This window comes from Haemaphysalis longicornis, unplaced genomic scaffold (genome assembly GCF_048455015.1).
Source record: "Haemaphysalis longicornis isolate Haplotype H1 unplaced genomic scaffold, Haemaphysalis longicornis Haplotype H1 scaffold_3, whole genome shotgun sequence".
In the NCBI taxonomy this organism is placed as follows: domain Eukaryota; kingdom Metazoa; phylum Arthropoda; class Arachnida; order Ixodida; family Ixodidae; genus Haemaphysalis; species Haemaphysalis longicornis.
The window spans coordinates 74291995-74302365 of NW_027526335.1; the positions used below are offsets into that span (position 1 = coordinate 74291995).

The window sequence follows — 10371 nt, forward strand, 5'->3', positions numbered from 1 at the left end:
TTTCGCTGTCTGCGCTTGTGTCGCGCGGTGGTGTAGCCCCGAGCTAGCGCATCAGGCTGGCTAGGTTCCGCTGTCTCCCCCTTCGAAAGACGCTCCTCTCCGTTTTCTCTCCAGACTCATGGCCGGTCTACAGCGGCGGCGTCCACCCCTCTAGCCCGGCCGTGGCCGACGCTGCTGCGGCGTTCGGCACGCCAACCCCGCGAATTTCAGGTAACGGCTGGCGGAATCTCTGGTTTCACTTTTGTAGAGCTATGTCTGTGAATTCAAATGACGTCACTTGGGCAATTGTTGTCGGTGTCACTTAAAGCTTTGCAGTACAACCAGCTTCACAACGTGGATTGGAGCCAATTTTTTAAAGTTCCAATCGAATGCGTTCACTACTTCAACTGCAGAAGAGCCGGCTAATAGCCGCTACACCGCTGTAATGACGTAACTGCGGGGGTCGAAGAACGCCAAGACCGGGAAAGAAAGACAAATCTTATGAGCGAGTTTGTAAGGTGTCTGGTGGGCATGGAGAAATAATTTTTGCTGAAGTACTCTGCGACCCCCTAATCTAAGTCCTGGATGTGTTGGTTTACTACATTATGCATGCATTTAATGTTTCGAAAAACGTTGAAAAGGGTGTTTCAGGGAAACTTTAAGCGCACCCTCGAACATGCACTAGATCCCCCGTTCTCTTTCTGGCTCGTTGCTCATCTGCTTACTCGTTTGCTTGCTCAGTCGAAACGTTCATTTTCGGATTTCATGCATTCTGCCATTTTCTCGGAGAAACGCCCAGTTTTATTTTGGATGCATCCGTTCAGGACACTTACCTAAGTGGAAAATTCCTGTAAAAGTGCGAAGGATACGGCGTTTTCAGCATACGTTGTCTTTGTGCGTAGCTCGCAGCTGCAGCAGCGTTCCACCGAGTTAGTGAAATGCAAAATAAACCCACCTTTTTTCGCCTCAACAGCTCCGCTACAATGAATGGTACATCCTTTTTATTGAACTACATTGCGCAAATGTGGAGAGGTTACGCCGAGCGACGAATCGGCTGAGATCAGGCCGTGTGCGAACTACAAGCCATGAGGTCAGGAGCGTAGCTTCATCTAAATCTGCCTCTGGGTCGGAGCTGGGCCACCCTGCGGTAGCCTAGAGGTAACGGCGGTGTCGGCGGGGCATCTGCGTCAGGGTGCCAATGAGGATCTCAGCGATGAATACAATGGTAGCGAGCTGCAGGAGAAGCAACGCCAACAGGAACATAGGCCGCAGGTCCTCGAAGACCAGCGTGCGATGCTCCATGTCCGACTTGTCGCTCATGCGCAGAAAGCAGTCCTCGCCTCCCGACAGGACCTCCCGCACGTAGCTCTCGAGCAGGCCGTGCTCCACCGACCACATCGCCCTGGCAACGCGCGTGCCGTGAACGTATGTTTAGTGACTCACGTACACAGCTGCAAGGTCTACGCTCAAGAACAAAACCTTGATTTCTTGAACAGATACCCAATAGGCCTTATTAACCAACGACCTATACAAACTTGAGTAATGATGATCTGAACCGACCTCGCTCATGATTGCTGCATCTCATCTACAAGAAGCCACGCGAAACCTGCCAGAGCTGAGTGAACTTGAACATGTGAACTTGTGCACTTATGTGGACTTATGTGGACTTGTGAATGTATGGGGTGTTCTACCTTCCCCTGCACCCTTCATTTCACCCCACCGAACCCAGGGCGTTTCTGCACCCTTTCGATTAATAAAGTTATGGCTACATGGAAAGCTGCCTGAAAAGATATATCCAGATATTTACAGTGAGATGTTTGAGTGGCGCCCTCTGGCTCGGGCGTCGGCTTAGGGACTCGCGCCGCTGTCGTCTGTTGCACTCCGCTTGTGAGAAGCAGCAGTGCATGCCTTAGGAATCGCCAACTTTGATGCTTTAGTGCATTACAAGGCGTATTTTTAGTAATTAAGTTATTTTGCCAGCTTATGACACCTCTGAATAATTTCAAGCGGTACCCCGCACAAGTTCCCAACACACAAGGAAAGAGAGTACAACTTTATTCATATGATCGCATCTAACTTGTCCTTTCTAGCTTATTTGCAAGGTTCAGTACTCAGAGCTCCTCGATAAGTATTTAAACGCATTGGCTTTCCAAAAGTATTTTTGAGATGCCTTTATGAAGATTGAACAGTCTAATGCTACGCACGAAGCAGCGGGCCCTTACACGCTCATCGCACAGCGGGAAATAAAACGGCTGTCTTCTATTTCTTTTCTTGTTGTTGACTTGTATCACATGAATGTTTTTTTTTTTTCTGTGCCACCGCATTAATTTTTCTGCACCGTAACAAACGTCCTACTAGGAAGTTTGACAGTCTTTGAGAGGACACAAAGTGCATGTTTCCTTCCGGCGGTAAGGCATTCTTCTTCAGAAATTGGCTTTGTTCCACGACCATTGCCTTTGGTGACACTAGACACCCCAGAACAGTTTCTCCAAATGAAAAAAGATCTTCGTCGCGCCACACGAGCTCTAATTCCACCGTGTGGAACGGACCTCCCTAGCAGTCTCGCTCGCTGGGATGAGGTCTTGGTACGAAGACTTCGTGTTGGTGTAGCTCTCCCTACCGCTGTAACCCGGGAGCGGCCACCATGTTGCCATGCCCCGTTCGCAGAGAACTGCCCCTTTTTCACGGCTCCTGCCGAAGATGTGGACCCTGAATATTTGCTGTGGACTTGCCCTTCATTGGAAGCGGCGAGAACAAGACACCTTCGAGGCACAGGCTTCCACCCTGGCAGACCACCTGACCTTCATCGGTGGATTTGGGGAACCCCTCATCGCTCCCTCTTTGCGTTTCTTCGCAAAACGGGAGTTAATCTATACTTGTGACGTTGTATTTGTGCCAACGGGCATACTATCGCAATAAAAAAAAAAAGAAATTGGCTTTCGTTATAGCTGCCTGCAAGTAGGTGCATATCGGCAGCGTGGGCTGTTTATACACATGCTAATGCAAAGAAACGGTTTCTTCTACGCCACTGCGAAACGGCGCAGACGACGTTGTTCACAGCACTCGAAGGTGGCTTTTGTGCACCGAATTTCTCTCGTAGCCATCGTTATCATAACGAACTTACTCTCAGCCTGCACAGCTATTACATGATAATGGTGTTGAACGCTTGATATACTCGCGAACGAACGCAATAAAAACTTTACCTGCCGCTTTCCAGTACAACAAGAATCGAAACCGATGAATGTGTACAAGCAGCTATTTATTGTTGTTCAATCCTTTTGGGCGTAAAAACAAATAATCGCCTACCCGGGTGGCGTTCTGTAAATTGAAGAAAATTACTCTTACTCTTTTATCCTGTACTCAGGACCTCGCCCACTAACCAGCTCGATTTCACTGTTCAATAAAGTTTTCTCCTTCTTCTACTCCCCCGCTTGTGTGCATTTCTACTGTAACGCAAATCTGAATATGTAAAGATATGGCTGTGAGAAATGTACCGAACTATGCCTCTAGGTCTGAACAACCATTGTGTTACTGTATTTTTACCGTACACGTGACTCGTTTTGCTCAATAAGGCTTCGTACTGAGTACTGGTTAGAAACCCGTTATAGAACCAGTACGCGCCTATAGCCATAGTATGCTATTTGAAACTCAACCTGCATTTTTTGCACCACATAGTGCATGTCAGCATACCTTCATGCCCCGACCACGTAAAGTTATGTGATGCAATACTTTCGAGCGTTCGGCAAGGTTGCAAAAACTGTTTTACCATCTATGTATACGATTACCGGGAATCGTACTGCCTTCTGCCAAAGCCGACAGCCCCGAAGGCTTGGGAATTTGTTTTCGTCTTGCATTTTCGCTGTTGTCGGTTATTAGCAGCTGACTGTTCCCTTTGTTCGGAAGATTGCTGGATACAGGAGCTGACGCATAGCTCCGACTCTTGGCGCACCGTATATTACCGGCTTCGCAAGGAGTGGGGTGACGCCGGCAATATTTCTTCCGGAGTGGTATCAAAAAATATACTTGAAATCACGCCCTGAGATAGCGTATGCAGTTTTAAGTTTGTTATATTGGTACGCACAGACAAAATCTGGTGCAGACAAACATCAGTCAACCGAGCTCAAAAAAAAAAAAAACAGCAGGGAGAGCGAGCCCGAGTTAAGCAGACGACAAATGTGAGTACCCCAAAGCCAACGTCACGGAGACGCGCTTCGCAGCGCCGCCCGTGATCGCGATCACCGCACTCAAAACCGTCGTTTTGCGCGATTAAGCTAGGCGCAAAGTCTATGCGGCTTTCCCTCTTTCAACCGTCATTTCCACTGCACGCGTTGCTCTTCATCATCCTCATCATCATCATCATCATAGCAGCCGTCCTAATTATTATTAGCCAGTTCGTCCCCATTTTGAGCCAAAGGCCACATCCATAGGCTTTCGACCGCTCCCATCCTCCGTCAGCCGAATCCACCTTTTTTGTCTGTGGAATTTCCGTATCAAACTCATATTACGAGAATTATTCATCGCCGGCCTCTCCAGCAGGCCACAACCTTTGTGCACATTTTCAGTATTCGTAAGACTACCATGCGGAATGGAGGAGAAAGCGTAATGTGGTAGGGAAAGCCAGGGGAACCGCTCCAGGCAATGTGATGGTGCATGATAGTGAACGACGGTGATCATTACCGCTTCTTGGGCCACTCCACGGACGTTGTGAAACATGGGGGATTGTATAGCACCAGAGTGCAACTCGAAAGGATGGTTCGTAATAAGCACTCGGGGAAGTTAATTATTCTAGTTCCGGCGCCAGCCTCTTTTCTTAGCTCGATTACCGGGGAGTCTGCGTGGTGCCGAAAGCTCTTTTGAGGTGTACCAGGAGCACCACCAACATTTTAAGTGTCTTACAAGTTCCTCGGCACCTGTACTGATGCTAATAAAAGCTGTAGTGGGGGCACAAGACGAAGGTGTGGGGGTGGTAGTGGTAGTTGTTGTGTGGGGTCAGGCGGGGTTAGCCTGGCTGGATATGCCGGCAATTGCTCCGCCCAAGCTCCTCCTAATTAATCAATGTTAGGGTTACTTCACCACGAGTTTGCCTGTACCGTCTCTTGAATGAAGCTCAGTAGAAGGCGCGTCACGTCTCTGCGTTGCGCCCAGTGTCCCTTTGGGAAGAAGATGTGGTCCAGAGTGTTGTGTGAGGCTATGCGTAGCATCGATAGAACGCAAACTGGGCATTATACCGTTGAATAGTTGTCGGGGATCACTTCGGGTGTGATCTCATCTTCTCAAGGGGCAGAAAATTCTGAGGCTGTGCAAATTTATTTCATTTGTGAATGGCAGCGGTAGTCATCAAATTATACAGTTCTCGCACAGGAAATATCTGCGCACCTTATAGCAGAGGCTCATGAAGGATTTCTAGTTGGCGTGTTCCATTAAGGCCACAGTTCGTGTTGGTGAAAATAACCAGCGCACTGCACGAGCAAAAACTGTGCAGTCCTTGTGGTGCCTCGTTCCATGCGCTGTTTATGCCCGCGTGAAGTGAACCTCTCTAGTGTCTCGACATACCCTTTGCTTGAGTGCGGACCATTTCTTCGCAGCCATCACTGCCCATGTTGCCCTACCGTTATAATCGCAGTTTAGAGAATTAATGTCCCATTTTCTGTCAATTCGTTTCTGGTAGACCTGTTTCCAGCCAGCGAATGCATTTGGTTACATTGTTTCCTAGGTTATTTTGCAAAACCTGTGAGGTTAGTCTCTGGGTTTGCGCTTTTTGTAACAGCGGGTCGTAAATAACCGGCGTGTTAAGTTCTTACCTGACATCAATCTCGTGGCGGAGAACCGGATCAAAGTCAGGTCTGGTGTACCAGCTGAGGATCAAGCTAGCCAGCAACTCCTCGCTCAGGTAGAAGACACCATGGCCGGCTAGGCTTCGGCACTTCTGGCTCACTTGGTAAAGCAAGCTGTGCCCCTCTTGCAGGATCACAGCATCCTGTTTCAGCAGGCGATGCATGTTCCTCTCCGTGAACACCTCCTTCGGGATCACCTCGCCCCCCGTGCGCAGGATCTGGCCGTAGACGGCACGGTATGACTGCACCTCGGAGTACTGCGAGCGCCAAGTGGCACCAAACACAGCCCGTGGATTATAGGCCCATATCTCATACAATCGTGTGCGGAAAAAAAGGTCAGTGGTTTGGACGTAATCATAATTTACGAATTGTAAGCGTGGCTCCTGCGCCAGCTCTTATCAAACTACGCAGTGGCATAAAATAGCCATGATATTTTTCCTGATGTTGCTGAAAAAACCGCGGCGCGTCTAGCTTTGTTGCCTTCAATTCCTGTGTATGATAGAGACCTACTCATCAACGATGATAAGTCGCTGGCACGAGGCCGCTTCGACGCCTCAGGCCTCGTCAGGGTTTACTGGAGAAGGCGACTGATAGGTTCGAAGTAGGTTACACGTATATACACGTGAAAAACCACGAAGTCGCGAAAAGGCGAAGAGCAATGTATGGAATAAAAAAAGTAGCAGATTACACGTTCCGTTCCCATTGTTTATTTCCTTTTATGAGTTTGAAGCACGAGATGCGGCTATGTACGAATTTCTCTTCGCTGTTAGACATGTGATTTCAAGAATCCCATTTGCCCCCTATCACTCTCATCGCGAATTTTATTGTATCAGTTGTGACGACAAACTCACAAGGCCTCAAGAGGAATTTTAAAGATTACGTAAATATTTAACTCTTGTAAGGTGTATACAGTAAAAGGAGAAATCTGTGTTAACCATAATGTAGGCTAAATTTAAACTTTTGAGAATTTAGGCAGAAGGCTTCTAAAGTCAAATCAGCAAAACGTCCATATTGTTCTTCGTGTGACCGCCGTGCATGCCCTGTGTTTTCTGTTCCTCCGAGCGTTACTACATAAACGAGGGCCCTATGTTCAATCTAAATTGAAAAATAAACAATTGCGTGCGTTGACCGATGAGAAATGCAGTCACAAACGAAAGTTCCGATAATTCACTCCAGTACCCTCTGAAGTTACCAGCTCTCAGCCAGACCAAGTCGTTCGAATCTCGTCCAATGCATCAAAAAAGATGAGACACAAACGCTGGGCCAAGCAGTTTGCTGTTTGCTGTATCCACGCACCATGAGCAGGTCTGTAAAGCCGCTGTCGGCGAACAGCAGTATGCGCTTGTTCGGTGTGCGCAGCACGTCGGCAACGGTGCGTATGCGGGGCGCCTCGGTCTTCACCATCATGCTGGCGCTCATGTTGGCCGTGAAGAAGTTCATCACGAAGAAGGCGCACACCAGCCACATGCACAGCAGAACGCGGAAGGCCACGTTGTTCGCATGGGTGCGGTGCGACGACGCTGCGCACGCGTATGCAAACACGCACTCGATTAATTGAAGGGACTCTGAAGGCAACCAGAAAGTTGGTTTCAAACGAAAGTCTCACCTTCCCACAGCCATTTTAGCGTTGATTCGGTGCCGAAAGATACATTAATTGCTGAGAAATTGCCTATAAAGGGCTGATCAAACGTAACGCAAACAGCGGTTACAGTCGCTGTTTACGGCACGACAAACCGGAAGCAAGCGAGGAAGCTGTCATGTATGGTGCAGAAGCAACCGAAACAACGCTTCCTGTACCGAGTGGTTAGGTCAGTTTCGGTCATATTAGTCATGCTTTCCCAAACCCCCACGTCTACGTCCAGCCCAGGACCACTACGCAAAATTCTCCTTTAGGGGACTCGTGATTAGCATTGACACTTTGTTGTCCTTTTGAGGAGCCGCGAATGTTGGCGTCGAACTAACCACCCGTGCCATGCATAGCTCGCACGCTTCCTCGAAAAGCGGTACCGCCGCCCGAAGTTTACTAACGATATGCGCCATCCAGCGGCAGCCAGGAAAGACGTTGCGCACAAAAGATGATTTGCCACTTCCAGTGCAAGTTGCGTAGTATAGCCAGTGGCGGCGACACCTGTCTTCCCGTTCTCGCTAATTTCTACCTTACTTTAAAACAATCTACGCGTAAGAGTGGTATATTGCTGTTCTCTGTGAGCTAATTCATCGATATGGAGCAGCTTGACTTCAGTGTCCCTTTAACGCTGTATTTTTCAATAATAAACGTCAGAAACAGCAGCGGTCCCACGAACAACATTGCGGGGGTACCCACTTGTACATATACAGGTAACGTTCATGAAGGTTCTGGTTAAACCAACCCTCTACTCTACTAAAACGGTTGCTACTAATGATACGCTGTCAACAGACACAAATTCTAAAAAGGTAGTATGAGCGTTACCTCTTTGTATTAAACCCGAAAAGTATAGGAAGAACATGTCGTTCCACCGATTAAGCTTTTCCAAACAGCCCAGTTTCTGAGGTCGCACGCTGCCAACCGAAAGCAGGCGGAGGCTGATGGACGTCAGGAGAACCAGGTACACGAACATGAGGAGCCACATCTGCGCAAGGGAATACCAGCAGTGTACCAAATTACTCATAGACTGGCTTCTCTAACTATGTTGCCTTTGACTTCCCGTTTCGTGGAATGAAATCCCTTGGTGACCATGGACAGATCATGCGGAGAAATTCTTTGTCTGCATGGACTAATGTCGTCTTTGAGTGGAACGTGTTTAATATTACTCATTAACGGCTATATTTAGACTTAACTCTGTCAAGAACCTGTCTAAGATTATAATCGAACCATTAAGAAAATAAGTGCATCAAGTGGCAGCATAACTCTGTTTTAAAGAGCAGTGGTGGAAGCATGATGATGATGATGATGCTTAGCGGCTTTCCCTTTTAACGGAATGGCGTTGCACAGCGCCCCTAGTTGTAATGCCACTGAACAATCACCTCGCAAAAAAAGCGTTTATGGAATTTATGGCACAAAGCCTTTACACAGGCCACCTACCTGCGCAAGGTTCCGAACGAAGTGCGCCGCATAGCTCGGGACAGCAAGCCATATCTCAATCCACTCTAACGCTCGAGATTTAACGGGCGGGGAGAAGCCCTCTCATCTAAATCCGTTGACTACTTTCCCTTATCCAACGTCTCATATACTACAGAAAAACTCCGTTGTTTCTTGCATTTACTACGTTTCGCGCCTTTTTACACTTGCCTGAATGTCAAATGTCGAGACCTTGGTGAAAATTTCTGTTGCAAAGGGCTGCTCAATCCCAGCCAAAAATTGAAACGGGTCGTAATGGTAGATGTAGCCAGGTGGGAAAGTGGCAGACGTCATTGCTGTGATCACAAAGGGTCCCACAGCAAACTCGCTCTCCTGCAAGATGCCAAAAAAGGGCTGGAGGAGGCGGGAGGGGGATCGCTCCACCGTGAATACTGATCGCGTTGTGAATATCGCGATCAGTCGATAGATAGGAGAGCTGCGTAATACGAATATCCGAAACATAAAGAAAAAATATTGTTTTTAAAAAGTCGTTCCTGGGATACCTAAACGGAATCTTTATGTGTCTGTCATTCCGTCTGTCTCTCTGTCTGTCACTGGTATCAACCCCTTGCCACCCGACCACCGCCGCCATATCTTTTTTCCGGATTTTCGTAAAAAATTTGCAAAAGTGCCAGATCTTAAACTGTTTCACGAAAATGCGACAAGGTTAGGTGAAGTAACTGCACAACTACGCCTAAAATTGTCGTGTTTTTATGAAGCTAAGACCAACATTTCCCTCTTGGCCACCACCTAGGACATATCTATTTTATTAAATCGGACTCTTACTTTTAAGCTAGCATAAAACGCAGAAAATCTACCGTCATCCATTCTAAATCATCCATTCAAACCTAATACTTCAACGTGAACCGTCGCTAAGTGCTCCAACTACTCGTGGTGACAGAATTTGAAAGCAAATACAAAGTACATTGCCGAGCACCAAAAGTTATTTCATTTACAGCACGAACATGGTATCGTGCCGTCGCGTCGTTCTAGGAACAATATTATTTTGGCACTGGAAAATATGTTGCTGATGAAACATTTCCAATATACCACGTTCAATTCTTTAAAACATTGTGACAGCTCTTATACACAATCAAGCGTCTAATTCGCCTTACATAATCATCCATATCTTCAGCCCACCCAGTTTCACTCACGTTTCGGTGGAGGTCTCCCAGCATGCCCGCCCACGAGCCGTTCAGTCTCCTGTAGCCCCACTGCAAGTCCTGGGGTATTTTGGCAGTGTACCTTAAAGGGAACCATCAATGAACTCGTAGGAAATACTCGCGTCGCTACGCAAAAAAATAAGCAAAAATAATCCCGTCTATACAATGCAACAGGGCGAAACTACCGGAAGATTCGACGGTAGTAGTGTGCGTCAAGAACATGACAAACAACGCGTGAAACATGGGACCACTGAAAGCAATATTCATCGTTACGTCGCTGCGACCCATACTGTTTTCT

At 47.6% G+C, this 10371-nt stretch overlaps 1 protein-coding gene across 1 annotated transcript; it reads right to left on the reverse strand.

The window, feature by feature from the left end:
- Positions 1–1010: 1010 nt before the first annotated feature.
- On the reverse strand, positions 1011–10088 carry LOC144175272 (uncharacterized). The gene is made up of 6 exons (XM_077704364.1): positions 10065–10088; positions 9082–9243; positions 8263–8422; positions 7110–7333; positions 5781–6070; positions 1011–1381 (listed from the first exon to the last, which is right to left on the reverse strand). The coding sequence occupies exons 1-6, from the start codon at positions 10086–10088 to the stop codon at positions 1132–1134; spliced, it is 1110 nt and encodes a 369-aa protein (XP_077560490.1). The 3' UTR covers positions 1011–1131.
- Between the last annotated feature and the right edge of the window lie 283 nt (positions 10089–10371).